Raw genomic sequence first — 23,787 nt, forward strand, 5'->3', positions numbered from 1 at the left:
GACTGGAACAAACTGCAAAAATCACTGAAGCTGGAGACTCATATCTCCCTCACTAGCTTTAAGCACCAGCTGTCAGAGCAGCTCACAGATCACTGCACCTGTACATAGCTCATCTGTAAACAGCCCATCTATCTACGTCATCCCCATACTGTATTTATGTATTTATCTTGCTCCCCAGTATCTCTACTTGCACATCTACCATTCCAATGTTTAATTGCTATATTGTAATTACTTCGCCACCATGGCCTATTTATTGCCTTAACTCCCTTATCTTACCTCATTTGCACTTACTGTATATAGACTTTTTGTTTTCTTTTTTTCTACTGTATTATTGACTGTATGTTTTGTTTATTCCATGTTTAACTCTGTGTAGTTGTATGTGTCGAATTGCTATGCTTTATCTTGGCCAGGTCGTGTTAGCAAATGGAACTAAATACCTGAATTTGTCCAATAGAAACTCTCTGTTGCAACTGTTGGACTAATGATTACACCCCAGGTCAGCTACAGTTGAAGTCGGAAGTTTACATACACTTAGGTTGGAGTCATTAAAACTCGTTTTTTTACCACTCCACAAATTTCTTGTTAAAACCTGTCTGGGCCAGTGGGATGCTTGCGTCCCACCCTAATCAACAGCCAGTGGAATCGCGTCGCGCTAAATGCAAAACCTCATAAATGCTATAACTTCAATTTCTCAAACATATGACTATTTTACACCGTTTTATAGATACACCTCTCCTGAATCGAACCACGTTGTCCGATTTCAAAAAGGCTTTACAGCAAAAGCAAAACATTAGATTATGTCAGCAGAGTACCCAGCCAGAAATAATCACACAGCCATTTTCAAAGCAACTAGCATGCATCACAAATACCCAAAACACAGCTAAATGCAGCACTAACCTTTGACAACCTTCATCAGATGACACTCCTAGGACATCATGTTACACAACACATGCATTTTTTGTTCGATAAAGTTCATATTTATATATAAAAACAGCATTTTACATCGGCGCATGACGTTCAGAAAAAACTTTTCCCTCAAATGCTTCCGATGATCAGCGCTACAATTTACAAAATTACTATTCGAAAACATTGTTAAAATGTAATATTGTCATTCAAAGACTTATAGATTAACATGTCTTGAATGCCATCTCTTTGCCAGATTTAAAAATAACTTTACTGGGAAATCACACTTTGCAATAAACGACGTGGTATGCCCAGAAAAAAAGTCTAGGCTGTAAATGTTGGAGCCATCTTGGAACGATCAACCATCAAAAATACTATTGTAAATAATCCCTTACCTTTGATTATCTTTATCAGAAGGCACTTCTAGGAATTCCAGGTCCATAACAAATGTAGTTTTGTTCAAAAAAGTTAATAATTTATGTCCCAATAGTGTTAGCGCGCTCCGAAGGCTAGTGAAAATGTACCGTGTGCGTCTGACTTGTCGTCAGGAATGAGCAAAAAATATATATTTAAGTTCGTTCAAACATGTCAAATGTTGTATAACATAAATCTTTAGGGGCTTTTTCAACCAGGGCTTCAATAATATTCCATTGGGACGGTTGCATTGTCTTTCAAAACGTTTCGAAAAGGGAGAGTATCCATGGGCGCCGACATCACATTGGTAATGGCCCATCCCCTGTGACAAAGGTAAACATCCTCTCTTTCAGTCAATTTTGATGGTAGGAGGCTCAAACCACTTTGTAAAGACTGGGGACATCTAGTGGAAGCTTTAGGAAGTGCGAAATGTATCCCAAGCCCCTGTGTGTTTCAATGACAAATGTTTGAAGTGATATCCACACATCAGATTTCAGTTTCCTGTCAGGATTTGTCTCAGGGTTTTGACTGCCATATGAGTTCTGTTATACTCACAGATACCATTCAAACAGTTTTAGAAACTTTAGGGTGTTTTCTATCCAAATCAAACAATTATATGCATATTCTAGTTACTGGGCAGGAGTAGTAACCAGATTAAATCAGGTACGTTTTTTTATCCGGACGTGCAAATACTGCTCCCTAGCCCTAACAGGTTAATAAACTATAGTTTTGGAAAGTTGGTTAGGATGCATGACACAAGTAATTTTTCCAACAATTGTTTACAGACAGATTATTTCACTTATAATTCACTGTATCACAATTCCAGTGGGTCAGAAGTTTACATACTTGACTGTGCCTTTAAACAGCTTGGAAAATTCCCGAAAATGATGCATTGGCTTTAGAAGCTTCTGATAGGCTAATTGACATAATTTGAGTCAATTGGAGGTGTACCTGTGGATGTATTTCAAGGCAAACTCAGTGCCTCTTTGCATTGACATCATGGGAAAATCAAAAGAAATCAGCCAAGAAAAAGTGTAGACCTCCACAAGTCAGGTTCATCCTTGGGAGCAATTTCCAGATGCCTGAAGGTACCATGTTCATCTGTACAAACAAACAGACAGTACGCAAGTATAAACACCATGAGACCACGCAGCCGTCATACCGCTCAGGAAGGAGACACATTCTGTCTCCTAGAGATGAACGTACTTTGGTGCAAAAAGTGCAAATCAATCCCAGAACAACAGCAAAGGACCTTGTGAAGATGCTGGATTAAACAGGTACAAAGTATCTATATCCACAGTAAAACGAGTCCTATATCAACATAACCTGAAAGGCCGCTCAGCAAGGAAGAAGCCACTGCTCTAAAACTGCCATAAAAAAAAACAGACTATGGTTTGCAACTGCACATGGGGACAAAGGTCGTACTTTTTGTAGAAATGTCCTCTGGTCTGATGACACAAAAATAGAACTGTTTGGTCATAATGACCATCATTATGTTTGGAGGAAAAAGGGGAAGGCTTGCAAGCTGTAGAACACCATCCCAACTGTGAAGCATGGGGGTGGCAGCATCATGTTGTGGGGGTGCTTTGCCGCAGGAGGGACTGGTGCACTTCACAAAATAGATGGCATCATGTGGAAGGAAAATTACGTGGATATATTGAAGCAACATATGGTCACAAATGGGTCTTCCAAATGGACAATGACCCCAAGCATACTTCCAAAGTTGTGGCAAAATGGCTTAAGTACAACAAAGTCAAGGTATTGAAGTGGCCATCACAAAGCTCTGACCTCAATCCTATAGAAAATGTGTGGGCAGGACTGAAGAAGTGTGTGTGAGCAAGGAGGCCTACAAAACTGACCCAGTTACACCAGCTCTGTCAGGAGAAATGGGCCAAAATTCACCCAACTTATTGTGTGAAGCTTGTGGAAGGCTACCTGAAACGTTTTACCCAAGTTAAACAATGTAAAGGCAATGCTACCAAATACTAATTTAGTGTATGCAAACTTCTGACCCACTGGGAATGTGATGAAAGAAATAAAAGCTGAAATAAATCATTCTCTCTACTATTATTCTGACATTTCACATTCTTAAAATAAAGTGGTGATCCTAACTGACCTAAGACAGGGAATCTTTACTTAGATTAAATGTCAGGAATAGTGAAGAACTGAGTTTAAATGTAGTTGGCTAAGGTGTATGTAAACTTCCGACTTCAACTGTATATGCTGAAAAATGTGTGCAAAGCGGTTTTGAATGTGTCAATGTCCGTCACCTTGATGATTAAAATTTCTCTCGACCTGTGCACCTACGTTGTAAACATTTATTCATAGGCTTAGCTGTAGCAACCTCATGATGGGCGTAGGGAAAATGTGATTATTATGCGCTGACCTATAGTGCACAGTGGACACGTCTGCACAGGGTTGGGGGATTCATTGTGCTGATGGAAGTTACTCTGGCATTGGGCTGAAGGACTGCGTGTGTGTGGGTGCTGTCAGGTTTGTGCTGTTGGGAGTAATTTCCCTAGAGCTGTCCTCCAGTACTGCACCAATGCCTCTTGGGGAGAGGGGAAGGAAAGGAGTGGGGGGGGTGTAGTTGTTACGTAGAGGTTTGGATATTATAGAGAGGAGATTGAGTCTGTCTGTGAATGTGTGCGCCATCCGCATGCCTAATGCGAATATCACCTTTCCAAAATGAAGGCTCCCAAAATCCTGTAGAGTGAAGGTCCTGCTACAGATCTGAAAATGTTCACAAAGCTTTTGTGCTGTGAATTGTTTGGCGAGCCTATAAGTGTGGAACTGTGTCATGCAGTGTTTTAAAATTGTCCAGAGTGCAGTGTGTATGAAGGAGGGGAAGTGAAAGGAGGACAGTGAGCGGTGGGGGAAGGGAGAGGAGAGGGGATGGCATGGGATAGGAGCTCTCTTTACAGAAGATTGAGAGACTGGAAGGGGAGCGAGGAAAGACTGGGGTTCACTATATTGTAGGGCTGTCCCCGTCAAAAAAATCTTAGTCGACCAATCTTAGTCTGTTCTTTCGTCGTGTTTTTTTTCATATATTGATACATCCTATGTGTTTTAATCATCAAATCAACTATATTCACTGAGCTTGTCTGATGCTTTAAGCACAATGTTTGATTAAATATTTAAGACACACACATGACTAGAGGAGAACCGTCCAGCAATTAATTTGATAAAAAAAAGACAGCGAGTGACTATCCCCCGTTGTCTCTCTCTCCTCCCTGCTGCAGCGACCACCACAGAACATCAAACTGTTTATCGCACCTTCTGTGTTGCTAAAGCTGCAGCAAAATTACAGCCATTTCTGACTGAAAAATTCTGTTATTGAAATCCGTCATTTGTTTAGAAAAAACATTCCCTTTACCATTGCTCTCTTTACGTGACACATGTATGCTTTGCATGCACGTGACCAAAGACCTATTTGCACGGGACCAGTATTACTGGAGAACGTTGGTTATGTAATTATTACTCCAGAATGTCCGTTATTCCAGAGGACTATTCGGAGGGGTTCGTTTTTTTTCCAAACTGCCCCCTGTAATAAAAATAAAAATGTCTTAATAAATTGACTGTTATGACGGAAGCCTGGAGGTTTCTATTCTATGCGTGAAGATGCAGTATTTCAACATGTCCAGGTGATAGGGCCACATTGATAACTCCAGCTTGGTTCCCAAGTTTCTAAACCATACCAAACCATCTTTCGTATAGTGTCTCCATAATAATTGAATTGTGGAAGTGTGATCATAATCATTAGGATATTTTAGCAATCCGCAGTATGTCCTAAATGCCCCCCAGCCTTCAGATTTGCGCTAAACAGTGCAATTGCAGTTTAGATGCAGGGGCGAAAATCTGATATCCACTTTGGAGGGGACATTTTCTCAAGAGCAATTCCTGAGGGGGACACCAAAAGTAGTGCTGTAACACATAGCCTACATTGTAATATGGTAAATGTATATTGAGGAACCAAAGAAATAAGGTGTTTGCCGTACTCCTAACTACCGGTACCCAAAACTACACAACTAATCACAACAGCAATACATTTACATTTACATTTAAGTCATTTAGCAGACGCTCTTATCCAGAGCGACTTACAAATTGGTGCATTCACCTTATAATATCCAGTGGAACAACCACTTTACAATAGTGCATCTAAATCTTTTAAGGGGGGGGTTAGAAGGATTACTTTATCCTATCCCAGGTATTCCTTGAAGAGGTGGGGTTTCAGGTGTCTCCGGAAGGTGGTGATTGACTCCGCTGTCCTGGCGTCGTGAGGGAGCTTGTTCCACCATTGGGGTGCCAGAGCAGCGAACAGTTTTGACTGGGCTGAGCGGGAACTGTGCTTCCTCAGAGGTAGGGAGGCGAGCAGGCCAGAGGTGGATGAACGGAGTGCCCTTGTTTGGGTGTAGGGCCTGATCAGAGCCTGAAGGTACGGAGGTGCCGTTCCCCTCACAGCTCCGTAGGCAAGCACCATGGTCTTGTAGCGGATGCGAGCTTCGACTGGAAGCCAGTGGAGAGAGCGGAGGAGCGGGGTGACGTGAGAGAACTTGGGAAGGTTGAACACCAGACGGGCTGCGGCGTTCTGGATGAGTTGTAGGGGTTTAATGGCACAGGCAGGGAGCCCAGCCAACAGCGAGTTGCAATAATCCAGACGGGAGATGACAAGTGCCTGGATTAGGACCTGCGCCGCTTCCTGTGTGAGGCAGGGTCGTACTCTGCGAATGTTGTAGAGCATGAACCTACAGGATCGGGTCACCGCCTTGATGTTGGTGGAGAACGACAGGGTGTTGTCCAGGGTCACGCAAAGGCTCTTAGCACTCTGGGAGGAGGACACAAGGGAGTTGTCAACCGTGATGGCGAGATCATGGAACGGCAGTCCTTCCCCGGGAGGAAGAGCAGCTCCGTCTTGCCGAGGTTCAGCTTGAGGTGGTGATCCGTCATCCACACTGATATGTCTGCCAGACATGCAGAGATGCGATTCGCCACCTGGTTGTCAGAAGGGGGAAAGGAGAAGATTAATTGTGTGTCATCTGCATAGCAATGATATGAGAGACCATGTGAGGATATGACAGAGCCAAGTGACTTGGTGTATAGCGAGAATAGGAGTGGGCCAAGAACAGAGCCCTGGGGGACACCAGTGGTGAGAGCACGTGGTGCGGAGACAGATTCTCGCCACGCCACCTGGTAGGAGCGACCTGTCAGGTAGGACGCAATCCAATCTAAAAGGTAGCTAGCAAATGTGAAACGGATTAAAATGACAAGAGTTGACAGCTGTATGAGTTCACCATTTACACAACATATGCTGCAACCTTTTGTAATTTTAATAGTTTGTTTCATATTGGCTGGCTTCCAACAATAGCTGAATTTGCAAAGCTAGCGAGCACCAATTCAGTTTCAGTGGTGTTTGCTATAATCTTTGCTACCCGGGTTAAATAAAGGTGAAATTAAATAAATAAAAGTTCCCTTGCGACAATTTAGCTTTTGCAACGAGACCATTAAATATATTTAAGACAATGGTAGATGAGAGTGTAGTTCTGTTCAGTTTGGACTTCAGTTTATCGCTAACCTTATCACAGGGACTTTGAAGCACTAACTTACATCATCTGCATGCTGATTCCATCTTTGACGACGCCACATAAATGGAATAGGTACTAGCTAGCTTAATAGTTAATATTTGCGCGCTAGCTCTGCATATTCAGCTAGTGTGTGTGTGCGCGATTGACTGGATGAAACTCACGGCAGTTACGTAGCAAGCTAAGGAACTGGCAGTGGATCAAACCATTGTGAGGCAAAGGGTGGGGGGGTCGTAATCTTTTGAAACTTAAAAACGCGCTATTAAGTGTCTATAATCAGCACAATTGCTTTCATTGCCTATTATTAATATTTAAATTACATAGTTATGTTTCAGTGATATATTGGGGGGGTCGTATTTTTCCCAGGATGGGGGGGTCGTGTCCCCCCCCCGGGATTTCCGCCCCTGTTTAGATGCATTTTAAGGCTATTGATGAGAAAGTTAATTTATCATTTTCAAACGTTTAGGTCATTTGTATGCTGCGTTGTGATCTATTAACAGCAAGGGTTGTATTAAATATGCTCAATACTGATGCATTTTGCAATATTCAATTCATATGCACAAAACCTGTATGAACAAAAGCATTCACTATGAAACTTGATAGGCTACATTTAGGTCATGCATATAGCTTATGTGCAGCACTTAGTTCAATTTATCGAATAAGTTATTGTTTTCATGCTAAAACCGCGAGCAACACCTGTCAAACTCGGATCTTCTCTCAAAACACAGGGATGTCGATTAGCACGGGACTTAGTATTATCAGAGGACATTGGAGTTCGCCAAAAAAACGTAGGTTATTCTAGCTAGAATGTAGGGCTGGGCGGTGTACCGTATTTTACTATATACCGGTAGTGATGCACGGACCGGTTTGGGTTTTTCCTTTACCTTCTATAACGGTATTTGAATGTTTGGTTTGATAAATATGATACGCCGTGTGTAACGTCCATCTTTATAGTTTACTCCGCTACTCGAGTCTCTCCTGTCTCTCTCTCCACGCCGCTTTCCACACAGACCTAGTCGCACCCCCTGTCAATCAAGAGTGCATTTGTTGCTTGACCACGAGATACTTTTGTTCAGTCTGCATGGTCAATGCAGCACATGCAACAATGTTGTTTCCAATTTGATCTTAATATAAATCCACAAGTGTTCAATAATTACAATATTAATTTGTGTTTCTTACATTTGCAAACTGCCAGTTTGTAATTTCTTAGCAAGTAAAGCTACATCGTGTTAGCCACTAATGCTAGTTAGCTGGCTAGAAAACGAACTAATAAAAGTACTGAGTCAGAGCAAACGTAGCGAGCTAATACAGCCTGATACCAGTGCTGGTGGAGGCCTAAATCAGCATGTTGTTTGTGCAACAGTATCTTCTATATCAAGGAGGAATAGGCAAAGCTTGAATTTGTTGGCTATATGAATAAAGATTTAATGTAGCCAAAGGTTATAGGGTCCCCTAGGAAACACTGAACATCACTTTGGTTCCTACCCTGTCACAATAACTTGTCCATGGCATTTTCATTCATTGTCATATCAAACAACACTGTATTCAAAGTGCCCACTATTATCTATATTCTAACTATAATAAACGTTATATTTCCATGATTCCAAAAGTTCACCCATGTGTTTTGATCTATATCGCAATTGCAACATTTAGTTAAAATAAGGCCTAGTATTTTTGCTCACATCGTGGAAATGATCTCAAATGAGTGCAGGAAATGCAGAAATTGATAAAAATGCAGGAAATTATTTTAGGTTGAATTGAACAGTATAAAACAATCAGAATGGAGAAAGACCCATTTGAAATAATTTACAATATATGTGTTGCCACCCAATGGTCACACACAACTCATAAAGCAAATTTAGAACTTTTATTAATCAAAAACATAAAATAGCGTCATACCGTCCAAAATTTGAAAAATACCATATGATATGATATTTTGGCCATATCGCCCAGCCCTACTGTAATTGTTACTCTCCTGCCATGTAAAAATGACTGACATGGCAGATTCGGACGGGACAAAAATGACAGATGTGGTGTTTAGTGCTTGTGCACAGAATTACATTTCCTGACCTCTCCCAGTAAAACTAATCCTGTCCAAATAGGGCACAATGGGACCTGACCTATAGCATATCATAATCACATCAATGACTTGTTTATAACAAATTCTAAACACCGTAACACGTGACAGCAAAATGGATGCAGAGGACGTGACAAATAAGGTTTACTGGTTGCTCAGGAGGTAAAGGGAAAATCAGATGTGTGGAATAAATTTGACTAGTTGTGGAAAATACTGGAAATCAAGAAAATGTTAAGGAGCAAGCGCTGTGTGCCAAACAGGTGCTGTATAGATTACAATATATTTTTTCTGACCTTTTGGAACAAAGTAAACAATATTTGAATTAATTATAAGCATACCAGGGAGTCTGTAAAGTTTTCTTGCTAAGCCTTTGTTGCAGCAAAGACTAAAAAAATCTAACTAATTCAGTCGTGAATGCAATTTCCGAAATGGAGAAGTTTATTGTTTAAGCTAATTATTCAAGGCTCACTTTATTTTAAAACTGAAATGTTTAATAGCATTTAAAATCATGAATGACTCGTGATGACATGAACGAATGATTGATTGATTGATACAGTAGCCTATACAGTGCCTTCAGAAAGTATTCAGGCCCCTTGACTTTTTCCACATTTTGTTATGTTACACTCTTATTCTAAAATGTATTAAATAAATACAAATCCTCAGAAATCTATACACAATACCCCATAATGACAAAGTGAAAACAGGTTTTTAGAAATTTTAGCAAAGGTATTACAACTTTAAAACAGAAATACCTTATTTACAAAAGTATTCAGACCCTTTGCTTGAGCTCAGGTGCATCCTGTTTCCATTGATCATTTTTTAGATGTCTCTTGATTGGAGTCTACCTGTGGTAAATTCAGTTGATTGGACATGATTTGGAAAAGCGCAAACCTGTCTATATAAAAGGTCTCACAGTTGACCGTGCATGTCAGAGCAAAAACCAAGGTCAAAATAATTGTCCGTAGAGCTCCGAAACAGGATTGTGTCAAGGCACAGATCTGGGGAAGGGTACCAAAAATGTCTGCAGCATTGAGGGTCCCCAAGAATACAGTGGCTTCCATCATTCTTAAATGGAAGAAGTTTGGAACCACCAAGACTCTTCCCAGAGCTGGCCGCCCATCCAAACTGAGCAATCTAGGGAGAAGGGCCTGGGTCAGGGAGGTTAATAAGAACCCGGTGGTCACTCTGACAGAGCTCGGGAGTTTATTTTGAGGAGATGGGAGAACCTTCCAGAAGGACAACCATCTCTGCAGCACTCCACCAATCAGGCCTCTATGGTAGAGTGGCTAGACAGAAGCCACTCCTCAGTAAAAGGCACATGACAGTCCGCTTGGAGTTTGCCAAAAGGCACCTAAAGGACTTTCAGACCATGAGAAACAAGATTCTCTGGTCTGATGAAACCAAGATTGAACTCTTCGGCCTGAATGCCAAGGGTCACGTCTGGAGGAAACCTGGCACAATCCCTATGGTGAATTATGGTGGTGGCAGCGCATTTGTTATAAAATATAATTTTTATTAGTGTTGCACCATTGTTCTTATGTAATATAACCATATTTAATTTTCAGTAGCAAATGTCTTAGACTGATGGACTGTGCAATCCCCACTGCCTCCACAATGGCAAAGCATTGTATTTGGAACAAATCATTCACTAAACCTCAACTAAATCTTGTAATAAATATTGTGGAAATTGAGCAAGTTGAGGAGACTAAACTGCTTGGAGTAAACCTAGATTGTAAACTGTCATGGTCATAACATATTGATGCAACAGTAGCTAAGATTGGGAGAAGTCTGTCCATAATAAAGCGCTACTCTACCATGATATGATCTGGTAGAGCAGCACTAACAACAAGGCAGGTCCTATAGGCCCTACTTTTGTCGCACCTTGACTACTGTTCAGTCGTGTGGTCAGGTGCCACAAAAAAAGGACTTAGGAAAATTGCAATTGACTCAGAACAGGGCAGCATGGCTGGCCCTTGGATGTACACAGAGAGCTAACATGTCAAAGTGGAGGAGAGATTGACTTTATCACTACTTATATTTATGAGAGGTATTGACATGTTGAATACACCGAGCTGTCTGTTTGAACTACTGGTGCACAGCTCGTACACCCATGCATACCCCATAAGACATGCCACAAGAGGTCTCTTCACAGTCCCCAAGTGAAAAACAGACTGTGGGAGGCGCACAGTACTACATAGAGCCATAACTTCATGGAACTATTCCACATCAAGTAACTGATGCAAGCAGTAACATTTGATTTTAAAATACACTTTATGGAACAGCGGGGACTGTGAAGCAACACAAACATAGGCACAGACACATGCATGCACACACGATAACATAAGCACTATACACACACGTACACGTGGACTTTGTATTGTAGATATGTGGTAGTGGTGGAGTTGGGGCCTGAGGGCACACTGTGTTGTGAAATCTGTGAATGTATTGTAATGTTTTTAAAATTGTGTAACTGCCTTAATTTTGCTGGACCCCAGGAAGAGTAGCTGCTGCCTTGGCAGCCACTAATGGGGATCCATAATAAATACAAATACAAATGGATCATCCACTCAGACAGATGTCTTGTACACCATGCTACTTTTTTTTTGCTACTAAAGAAATCACTGTTGACCAACAGCTTGTCGACTAAATGGAGTCAGCCCTAATACTGTACATTGGCCTATAGCCCTATAAAAACATTGTTACTTGGCTTGTGAGTTGAATTTTAAAAGCAGCACACTATATTGACAAACAAGAATACCAAAACATGAAGGCATCAAATATGTTTGTTTATATTATACAGTAGATAATGGTACCACCATTTAAGACATCTCCAAACCAGATAATATTAAATGACTTGGAGGAATTTCATTGTGTAGTGTAAAATGTGTTTCTGGGCACATTTTTATGAATGCATTTCCTCACTGATTTCTCTGTGTACTCTTTCTCTCTCTCTCCACATTGTCTTATACAGTATCAATCAAAAGTTTGGACACATACTCATTCAAGGTAATTTTTAAAAATTGTTTTACTACTTTCTACATTGTAGAATAATAGTGAACTATGAAATAACACATATGGGATCATGTAGTAACCAAAAAAGTGTTAAACAAATTAAAATATATTTTAGCTTCTTCAAAGTACCCACCCTTTGCCTTGATGACAGCTTTGCACACTCTTGGCACTCTCTCAACCAGCTTCACCTGTAATGCTTTTCCAGCAGTCTTGAAGGAGTTCCCACATATGCTGAGCACTTGTTGGCTGCTTTTCCTTCACTCTGAGGTCCAACTCATCCCAAACCGTCTCACTTGGATTCAGGTCGGGTGATTGTGGAGGACAGGTCATCTGATGCAGCACTCCTTCACCCTAAAATAGCCCTTACACAGCCTGGAGGTGTATTGGGTCATTGTCCTGTTGAAAAACAAATGATAGTCCTACTAAGCACAAACCAGATGGGATGGCGTATCGCTGCAGAATGCTCTGGTCGCCATGTTGGTTAAGTGTGCCTTGAATTCTAAATAAATCACAGACAGTATCACTAGCAAAGCACCCCCACACCATCACACCTCCTCTATGCTTCATGGTGGGAACCACACATGCGGAGTTCATTCGCTCACCTACTCTGTGTCTCACAGAGACACGGCGGTTGGAAACAAAAATCTAATTTGGACAGAATTCCACCGGTCTAATGTCCATAGCTCGTGTTTCTTGGCCCAAGCAAGTCTCTTCTTATTATTGGTGTCGTTTAGTTGTGGTTTCTTTGGTTAGAGTGTTGGGCCAGTAACCGGAAGGTTGCTGGATCGAATCCCAGAGCTGACAAGGTAAAAATCTGCCGTTCTGCCCCTTGTTTAATACTTTTTGGGTTACTACATGATTCCATATGTGTTAATTCATAGTGTTGATGTCTTCACTATTATTCTACAATATAGAAAAAAATTAAGAAAATCCCTTTGAGTAGGTCTCCAAACTTTTGACTTAGCACATAGTTTAATTAATCATACATGATGTATGATTAATTAAACTTGTAATTTTTTTTTTCTCTTCATCTTATTTGCAGGTTCTTCTCTGGCTCCCTGAAAGGAACACACATACATGCATGCATACATACATACATACATGCATACATGCATGCATGCATGCATACATACATACATACATACATACATACACGCATACACACACACACACACACACACACACACACACACACACACACACACGCACACTGTGACGTGAGAAAACAACTCATGGTCATGTTCTCCCACGCTCCCCTCCCAATGGCTTGTCTATAATCAGGACCCCAACCCCAACTGAACCACAACCCGACCCCCGTACTCCTCGGTCGGCTACCACAACCAACTCCCACCCTCTTCTCCAACCATGGCCAGCAAGAGGAAGTCCACCACCCCCTGTATCATCCCCAATAAGACCATTCACCTCCGTGAGGAGCTGGAGCAGGACTCGTGGCTGTCAGACCCTCCTTTCCTCCTCAGACAAGCCCAGGCCTGGGACCAAGGCTACCCCGTGGGCGGTAACAGGCAGATCCCGATGGAGCGATCCCCAGTTGAGTCCTCCAGGCTTGAGGGGGGCGACATTGTCAAAGACTGGGGCGGCACCTACACATGCAGGCATTGTAACTTTGAGAGCCAGGACCTCAACCTGTTCCTGGACCACGTCTACAGTGGCCACCCGGACTTCAGAGCTGACCCCAGCTTCCAGTGCATGGACTGTGGGGTGTCGGCAGCCAAGTTCGAGGGCCTGGCCCTGCACAACGCTCGGGTCCATCTCAGCACTGTGAGCACCACCCTACAGCTGAGGAAGAGGGACATGAGGTTGGTGGTGGAGCAGAGTCTGGTCACAGGGACAGAGACAATGAGGGACACAGAGATCTCCATCACCAAGACCCCCATCATGAGGATGCTGAAGGGCAAGTCAGAGTCCAAGAGGATTGTGGTGTCCCATTCTTCCCCTGATGAACCCTCCTCAGACCCCCCACCCCTCTCCATCTCTGCCTCCAAAGAGACCGAGAGAAAAGAGACCCCCAAAGTGACGGTTACTCACGTCCCTACCATAGTGCACAATGGGACGGTCACCAAGGTCACGCTGCCCTCAGCTATTCAGATAGTGAACGACTCGGGGGCTCTGCCCATGCTCAAGACCGCCATCACACAGGTACTTAGTACATACATTTTTGCTGCGTTTCGGGTACTGGTAAGTTCATTACTGCAAATGAGAATTATTGAACTTATTTGGTTCAATGTTTTATTTAATTACTTTGCCAGAATGTGTACATCTTCCCTCAGGGAGTTGAATGCAATTCAAAGTTTTTTTTCTATTCTCTGAACCAGGTTGTGTCCGTGATCCAGAACAGGAACTTTCACCATCAGACAGCTCCCATCACTGTCTCCTCAGCTTTCTCCTCCACCTCCTCTTACTCCACCTCCTCCAAGAACATGCCCAAGGTACAATTCCCCCTTTGATTAAATTGTGTTGGTCCCACTTTATATGAAGACTTTATAGGCAGTGTAGGTACACATTATTACAAATACATGTTTTTTAGTGTCTTTTGAGCTGAGTGTAAATCTTCTCCTGTTTCATATGAAATAGTTCCATGAAGTAGTGTAAATTCTGTAATTACGATTTTGGTACTACATAAAATATGTTTCTACCTTCTGTGGTCCAGGTGATGATCCCTCTGAGCAGTATCCCAACCTACAATGCCTCCATGGACTCGTCCTCCTTCCTCAAGACATCCTTCAGTAAGTTCCCCTACCCCACCAAGGCAGAGCTCTGCTACCTCACCGTGGTTACCAAGTTCCCAGAGGAGCAGATCAAAATCTGGTTCACCGCCCAGAGACTCAAGCAGGGCATTAGCTGGTCTCCAGAAGAGATTGAGGAGGCCAGGAGGAAGATGTTCAACACCATCATACAGACTGCGCCACCTAGCACCCAGCACCAGACACTACACCGTGGCCAGACCCAGGCCCAGCATACCATCACGGTCCTGCCTGCCTCTCTGGGTCCTACGGGGATCCCTCACATCCTCCAGAGCTCTCTGGTGGGCCAGGGAGGGGTGATTGTCACCCAGCCCATGATGGCCAATAGCATCCAGGTCAGCAGTGCCCCCATGGCCCTGGCGGTCACACCCAAGCATCAAGCTGCGGCCCGGCCTATGGTGCAGGCCCGGCCTGCCGCCGCCCTGGTGGCGGATAAGGGGATCAGCATGGCAGGGGGGACAGTGGGGAGCAGTAGCAGTGGAAGCAACATCAGTAGTAGTAGTAGTAATGGTGGAGGGAGTACTAGTAGTATCAGCAGTGGTAGTAGTAGTTTCAGTAGCCATGCTAGTGTTATTAACTTTAGCCTTGGCAACAACCGAGGGAACAACATTCATAGCAATCCCAATGGCAAAGCCATCAACACCAATGGTAAAATCAATCTTGCTATTGCTATTCTCAATGGTAAAAGCAACAGCAATGCTATCAGTATGGTTAAAAGCATCAGCACTGACAGTAGGCGCAATGTCGGCAGCAAAAGCCACAACAGTACTATTGATAAAATGATCAGTGAGAGTAGAGTCATCGCTGATATCAAAAGCACCATTGACAACAAACCCAATAGCAGCAAAGATACTAACAGCAGCAGCTTGAGCAACAACAAATCAACCACCACCCTGACCTGTGGTCCCACAGTCACAGCTACTCCTCCCCCTACAACCTCCACAAACACCACCAGTAACCCCACCACCACCAAAACAGAGGTGGCTTCTTCCCCCTCCACCAAACATTCTTCCCTGGCACCAAGTGGGAGCACGGTTGCCAGTGGAACCCCAAGTTCCCGAACGCTCCCCAACACCTTCCTGGACCCTAGCTTCTACAAGAACAAGAAGTCAGTGGAGCAACTGTGGGCACTCAAAAAGAGCTTCACTAACAACCAGTTCCCCAACCAGGAGGAGGTGGACCGTCTCATCTCCTTCACCGGCCTGACCATGCGCGAGGTCCGCAAGTGGTTCAGCGACCGCCGCTATCACTTCCGCAACCTCAAGGGGGGGCGTTCAAGTACGGGCGTTCAGGGTGGTGGTAGCACTCCAACCACACCCGGGTCGGCTAGTGCAACCACCCGATCTGGGACCCCCAGTGGTAACAGTGGTACCCCCATGGACCTGTTGGACACTGCCACTCCCAATGAACCCCCCCCAAAAAAACAGCAGGGGTTGGCAGCCCTCAGCTCCCCTCCCTCACAGATGCCCACTTCCCCAACCACCCCGTCCAGACGGCCCCCCAGACCCCCCTCCCCAGACTTCACAGCCATCCGCTACAAAGAGAGGGACCCTCAGCAGGTGAGTGGTGGTGTGACTGTGATGATTATGACTTAGTTTATCTACACATAGCTTAGTGTTCCATAAGATTTTTTAAAATCTCATATCGGTTAAGTATCCCTTTAATGTGTATTTACTGCCAATCAAATTTGCTCACTGTGACATGAGAAACTTACGCTCATCTACCCTACAGTAATCTCCTCTCTACCCCACCAGGTGAGGGCGCTGGAGGCCAGTTTCAGCCAGGACCCTGACCCCTCCGGAGAGGAGGTGGACCACCTCCGGTCTGAAACCAAGATGACCCGCAGAGAGATCCACAGCTGGTTTGCTGAACGCAGGAAGAGAGTCGCTGCTGAGAAGAAGAAAGAGGAGTTAGAGAGGGAGGAAGAGGAGGAGGAGGAGATGGATGTAGGGGAGGTGGGAGGTAAGAGTAATGATGATGCCGGGGTGAAGAATGAGGAGGATGCGGAGGAGAGGCAGAAGGAGGATGGTTCAGGCTCAGAGCTGAAGGTGAACCCCATTAAGATCAACCTGAAGATGCTCAAAGTGACTGAGTCCAATGGCAAAATGGAGACTGAGGCAGGGCAGGCAGACAGCCCTACGATGCCTACCCTATTTCCCCGAACCCTTACCCCAGAACCCTCCCCAGCCCCAACCCTCACCCCTGTTCCAGCCACAATTCCATCTCTAACCCCAAATCCAACCACATCACCCAAACCCTCTGCCTCTACAACCCCAAAACCAGCAGCACAATCTTCCACCCCTGCCCTCAAGCCCTCCACATCCCCCAAACACTCCCCTATCCGGGGCAAGAAGACGTTAGGGCAGCTCCACCTCCTGAAGCAGGTGTTTTCCCGGACCCAGTGGCCCAGTGCGGTCCAATATGACGAGCTGATTTCTTCCACGGGGCTGCCCAGGCCCGAGGTGGTGCGCTGGTTTGGTGACTGTCGCTACGTGCAGAAGAACGGCCAGCTGAAGTGGCTAGAGGCCTACCAGACCATGGTCCTGGAAGAGGACTTCCAGAGGGGAGACACTCAGATTCTAAAGGCCCATCTGGAGGCTCATGGGAGTCTGGAGGAGGAACAGGTACGACTCTCCCATTATCTCGGATCAAGATTTTTTATATTACAGAGTGGCTGCTGTTCTGGATTTTCTAGAACCCGACTTGCCGTGGCTAATGATACGGATATTTCTGCACATGCGCAGGATTTTCTTTTTACATAGTTATTTATTCCGCTGCCAACGTAGCTTCTGCTCAGTGCTCCGCTGCCGCTTCCCCCTACTACAATAAATACAAAATTAAATCAATGCTAAAGACATGGTCAACATGTCTATCTGCATGTAGCCTTACACCCCTTTTTTTCCAGGAGGGGTGTAAGGCTACATGCAGATATCATGTTGTACACAATCGACATGCAAGGAATAATAGTGAGCCTAAAACGTTCGGCTGCCCAGAGCTGTTCCACCAGCTAGGTAGCCTACTCGTGCGGTATTTGCATGATTATTGAGAAGTGAAATAGCAGTTAGTAGGGCAGCGTTTTCCAAACTCGGTCCTCGAGACCCCAAGGGTATGTTTTAGTTTTTGCCCTAACACTACACAGTTGATCAAATTATCAAAGCTTGATGATGAGTTTTTTATTTAAATCAGCTGTATAGTGCTAGGGCAAAAAACTAAATGTGCACCTCTTGGGGTTCAGAGTACCGAGATTGGGAAACCCTGTAGTAAATCCTGTGTGTGGTTAAAACTCACATAGTTTTTTGCCCAAATGCAAAACTCAAGTGGGGAGTTACAGTTGAAGTCGGAAGTTTACATACACTTAGGTTGGAGTCATTAAAACTTGTTTTTCAACCACTCCACAAATTTCTTGTTAACAAACTATAGTTTTGGCAAGTCAGTTAGTACATCTACTTTGTGCATGACACAAGTCATTTTTCCAACAATTGTTTAGAGGCAGATTATTTTGCTTGTAATACACTGTATCCCAATTCCAGGGGGTCAGAAGTTTACATCCACTAAGTTGACTGTGCCTTAAAACAGCTTGGAAAATTCCAAAAAATTATGGCTTTAGAAGCTTCTGATAGGTTAATTGACCTAATTTGAGTCAATTGGAGGTGGACCTGTGGATGTATTTCAAGGACTACCTTCAAACTCAATGCCTCTTTGCTTGACATCATGGGAAAATCTAAATAAATCAGCCAAGACCTCAGAAAAGAAATTGTAGACCTCAACAAGTCTGGTTGTCCTTGGGAGCAATTTCCAAATGCCTGAAGGTACCATGTTCATCTGTACTAACAATAGTACCCAAGTATAAACACCATGGGACCACGCAGCCATCATACCACTCAGAAAGGAGACGCGTTCTGTCTCCTAGAGATGAACGTACTTTGGTGCGAAAGTGCAAATCAATCCCAGAACAACAGCAAAGGACCTTGTGAAGATGCTGGAGGAAACAGTTACAAAAGTATCTATATCCACAGTAAAACGAGTCCAATATCGACATAGCCTGAAAGGCCGCTCAGCAAGGAAGAAGCCACTGCTTCAAATCTGCCATAAAAAAGCCAGACTACAGTTTGCAACTGCACATGGGGGCAAAGATCGTACTTTTGGGAGAAATGTCCTCTGGTCTGATGAAACAAAATTGGAACTGTTTGGCCATAATGACCATTGTTATGTTTGGAGGAAAAAGGTGGAGGCTTGCAAGCTGAAAAACACCATCCCAACCGTGAAGCACGGGGGTGGCAGCATCATGTTGTGGGGGTGCTTTGCTGCAGGAGGGACTGGTGCACTTCACAAAATAGATTGCATCATGAGGTAGGAAAATGATGTGGATATATTTAAGCAACATCTCAAGACATCAGTCAGGAAGTTAAAGCTTGGTTGCAAATGGGTCTTCCAAATGGAAAATGACCCCAAGCATACTTCCAAAATTGTGGCAAAATGGCTTAAGTACAATGAAGTCAAGGTATTGGAGTGGCCATCACAAAGCCCCGACCTCATTCCCATAGAAAATTTGTGGGCAGATCTGAAAAAGTGTGTGCGAGCAAGGAGGCCTACAAACCTGACTCAGTTACACCAGCTCTGTCAGGAGGAATGGGCCAAAATTCACCCAACTTATTGTGGGAAGCTCATGGAAGGCTTCCCGAAATGTTTGACCCAAGTTAAACAATTTAAAGGCAATGCTACCAAATACTAATTGAGTGTATGTAAACTTCTAACTCTCTGGGAATGTGATGAAAGAAATAAAAGCTGAAATAAATCATTTTCTCTACTATTATTCTGACATTTCACATTTTTTAAATAAAGTGGTGATCCTAACTGACCTACGACAGGAAATTTTTACTAGGATTAAATATCAGGAATTGTTTAAATGTATTTGGCTAAGGTGTATGTAAACTTCCGACTTCAACTGTACATACAGCTATGTAGGCAGCATATCAAACACAAGACTTTGACACACAGTCTAATTAGCTATTTACACTGCGTTACTATGTAGTTTTATTTATTTTATTTCACCTTTATTTCACCAGGTGGCCAGTTGAGAACAAGTTCTCATTTACAACTGCGACCTGGCCAAGATAAAGCAAAGCAGTTCGACACATACAACAACAAATGTAATAACCTGGTATTTGTGCACCTGAATGTAAAGTGTGACTAGAGCTGTTGCGGTGACCATATTACCGCTACACCAGCGATCAAGAGTTAAAGACAGTCAAATTCCATATGACTGTTTAGTCACAGTAATTAGGCTTCTCCAAGCTCTGATGCTGCTGATGGTCATTAGTAACCTACCAAACTAGCTAACTGCCTGGTACTCAGCACACTATTGTCCCTCTAATCACTCTGACGTCAATGCAAATGTGTCAAGAATAGTCTGATGGGTGACAATATTAGCCTATCACTTGTGAATTATATATTATCACCTGAATGATGTAACAAACTGACTTTTTGTTGTTGACTTTTCCTAATCATTGTAGCACAGCTCTTGTAGCCTGCCCATTGGCCTATATGTTATGATAAGGTTTGTATGACGAATAAAGTGGCCAATAACTTCTTAAAATTGAGTCTATTATTCCGCTTTACAAATCAAATCAAATTTATTTATATAGCCCTTCTTACATCAGCTGATATCTCAAAGTGCTGTACAGAAACCCAGCCTAAAACCCCAAACAGCAAGCAATGCAGGTGTAGAAGCACGGTGGCTAGGAAAAACTCCCTAGAAAAGCCAAAACCTAGGAAGAAACCTGGAGAGGAACCAGGCTATGAGGGGTGGCCAGTCCTCTTCTGGCTGTGCCGGGTGGAGATTAACAGAACATGGCCAAGATGTTCAAATGTTCATAAATGACCAGCATGGTCAAATAATAATAATCACAGTAGTTGTCGAGGGTGCAACAAGTCAGCACCTCCAGAGTAAATGTCATTTGGCTTTTCATAGCCGATCATTGAGAGTATCTCTACCGCTCCTGCTGTCTCTAGAGAGTTGAAAACAGCAGGTCTGGGACAGGTAGCATGTCCGGTTAACAGGTCAGGGTTCCATAGCCGCAGGCAGAACAGTTGAAACTGGAGCAGCAGCACGGCCAGGGGGACTGGGGACAGCAAGGATTCATCATGCCAGGTAGTCCTGAGGCATGGTCCTAGGGCTCAGGTCCTCCGAGAGAGAGAAAGAAAGAAAGAGAGCATTAGAGAGAGCATACTTAAATTCACACAGGACACCGGATAAGACAGGAGAAATACTCCAGATATAACAGACTGACCCTAGCCCCCCCGACACATAAAGTGCAGAGCCTAACTGGTATACATAAGCAGCACATGAGTTTCAAGTTTGGGGAAGATCATTTTCACAATATGCTGTTCTTTGCTTCTGAACTAGACTAAATTTTCTTCATATCATGCTTCTTTCGACCTGTCTAATAATAATAATGGATGTGTTGTGAAGGTGTAGGGTATATTACATGGATGTATTATACTTTTTTAAATGTAGATGTTCCAAAGGTCTGCATCAGTAGTTTGTGTGGAAGCCAGGAGATGCTAAATGTGTTTATGTTAATTAACGGTCAATTACCATGAGACCTACAGTTATTTGCGTGACAATCACCTGCTGACGAAATTTCCTGACCACCTCAGCCCTACGTGTGACTAGCAATTGTCAATACTCACATGTTGCCTGTGTGTCTATATTTTGAGTAGCATAATTCATGTCACTGGTAATATGTAACAGACTGTGTCTGTCCTCTACAGGTGTTGGAGCTGGCACAGGCTAGTGGGCTAACAGAGGAGCTGGTACGACGCTGGTTTACTACCCAGGTTCCTCTACTTCTGCAGGGGAAGGATAGGGGGGAAGCAGGGGAGACACCCGGGGTGGGGGGAGTAACTGTAACAGCCAGCCCAGCAACCACGGCACCCATGGAGGGAGGAGTGGCGGAGCCGGTCCAAGGAGAGGGGGTGGTGAAAGAGGAGAAGATGGAGCAGTCGGTGTGTGGAGGAACGTAAGGGGGATGAGGAGAGGAGTGCGGGAAAACAAGACTGAATCCTGTAAAAGGTAGTTGGTTTCCCACCAATTTTTATTTGATATGTAGTCTGCATTATTTTCTTGGTATATGTATGTTTTGAATATTGACATATTACACTTATCATTGACATTCACTGAGTTTACAAAACATTAGGAACACCTTTCTAATATTGAGTTGCACCCCCTTTTGCCCTCAGAACAGCCTCAATTCATCGGGGTATGGACTCTACAAGGTGTCAAAAGCGTTCCACAGGAATGCTGGCCAATGTTGACTCCCAATGTTTCCCACAGTTGTCAAGTTGGCTGGATGTCCTTTGGGTGGTGGACCATTCTTGATACACACGGAAAACTGTTGAGTGTGGAACAACCCAGCAGCATTGCAGATCTTCACACTAAAACCGGTGTGTCGTTCAAAGGCATTTAAATATTTTGTATTGCCCATTCACCCTCTGAATGGCACACATGTCTCAAGGCTTAAAAATCCTTCTTTAACCTGTCACCTCCCCTTCATCTACACTGATTTGGAAGTGGATTTAACAGGTGACATCAATAAGGGATCATAGCTTTCACCTGGTCAGTCTGTCATGGAAAGAGCAGATGTTCTTTATGTTTTGTACAGTCAGGGTATAAAGTGGCACCACACTAATTACCCATGTAAGGTTTATTTTAATTTGATTTTTTGTCGCAGGGACAGACTGAGGATCTTAGTCTGAGCAGGGAAGAGGAGTGAGTGAGTGATGGAGGGATGGAGAGAGGTGCCCCCCAACTCCCATATTTCTCTCCAACACTCCGCTATGCTGAAGATGGCACTTGAAACCACCACATCCTCCAATCCACCATTTTCTCCTTCAAACGACAAGTTCCAGTTGAGACTCTAAATGCAGGATTCACAGAGGAAGGGGTGGGAGTAGAGGATATGTTTCTCTCTCTCCGTCCTCCTCTCTGCTGCCGGCCCTGCTGCAGTTGGAGGGAGAAGTGGATGGATTTGGAGCAGAAAAGTAGGGGAGAGATGTGGTTGGGATTTGGACTCCAGCAGACATAGGGAGGGCGTGGGGTTAAAATCCTGACTGGACAGATATCGACCCAGCCGATCCTCTAGTGTGAGGATCCCTGGTGTGTGAAGAGCGAGAGAGACTGACTGTAGGCCTATCCAATAGGTTTTTGGTACTGGGGTACAAGATGAGAACTGCACAGAATGGTTTTTAATGAAACTTGAGTTTAGAGGTATCCTTGTTTTAGCATCAAGTGCTTCTGTTCTGGACATCTATTTCTGTTTTCGTGTATCTTTCTTAAACTGTAACAAACCTTGACTGACTAAAAGAAGTTCCAACATACTTAGGCCTGTTGTATAATTTTTTGATATTATTTGCAGAATAAACAAAATTTAACATTGGTTATTTATTACTTATTTTCAAAGTAACAATAGTCACCATAGGCAATTTTTTTTTTTTTAAATACCGCACAAAAAACTGGTGTTAATAATCTGTGAGATAAGAATTAAGACATTACACATTTATTACATCTTCACCATTTCATCAGGCGACAACCTTTATGCTCATCATGATCCTAGCAAACTAGGTGGGATTTCTATAATTTTGCTTATACTTCTTATCAACCTATCAATTCCTCTACACAAGTGGCTAGTGGGTAGAGGTTTCAATGTGGATCAGATAAACAAGTTCATCATCAATTAAAGAAATTGTGTACTTCATTGATCCATGATTAATCATCACTTCCAAGTGTTTACCTTCTCAGTTAACTGTGTAGTTTCACATTGAAATGGATGTTTATTCATGGAGAATGTTCATATTAAATAGTCAAACAAGCACATAAGATGAGGCCAATAGTTGAATAAGTACTTTATTTAATTCTCAAGCTTGAATATGTTTCACATGAAAGGCTAAATTAAAATGAATACTTTTCTCCATAGCTCAGGCACATTACAAAAAGGATTAGTTTATAAATGATACCATCGGTAACAAAATGATGATGCGT

At 43.3% G+C, this 23,787-nt stretch overlaps 1 protein-coding gene across 9 annotated transcripts in view; it reads left to right on the forward strand.

Annotated features, from left to right (window-relative positions):
• LOC106600628 (zinc fingers and homeoboxes protein 3) overlaps positions 1–23,185 on the forward strand; it is a 46,613-nt gene extending 23,428 nt beyond the window's left edge. The window contains exons 2-9 of one of the 9 annotated variants that reach the window (XR_006769144.2): positions 11,945–11,979; positions 13,028–14,142; positions 14,319–14,432; positions 14,654–16,306; positions 16,502–17,371; positions 21,522–21,822; positions 21,990–22,193; positions 22,481–23,185. Coding sequence is in view for 5 of the 9 variants with exons in the window: in XM_014192122.3 (XP_014047597.2) it covers positions 13,351–14,142; positions 14,319–14,432; positions 14,654–16,306; positions 16,502–17,371; positions 21,522–21,773 (3,681 nt within the window). In the remaining 4 variants the exon portion in view is untranslated. Of the gene's footprint in view, positions 1–11,944; positions 11,980–13,027; positions 14,143–14,318; positions 14,433–14,653; positions 16,307–16,501; positions 17,372–21,521; positions 21,823–21,989 lie in introns of all 9 variants that reach the window. The other 8 variants (XR_006769145.2, XR_001327861.3, XR_001327862.3 and 5 more) reach the window with 8 other exon arrangements.
• The last annotated feature ends 602 nt before the right edge of the window (positions 23,186–23,787 follow it).

Source organism: Salmo salar, chromosome 03 (assembly GCF_965601325.2).
Source record: "Salmo salar chromosome 03, fSalSal1, whole genome shotgun sequence".
NCBI lineage: Eukaryota > Metazoa > Chordata > Actinopteri > Salmoniformes > Salmonidae > Salmo > Salmo salar.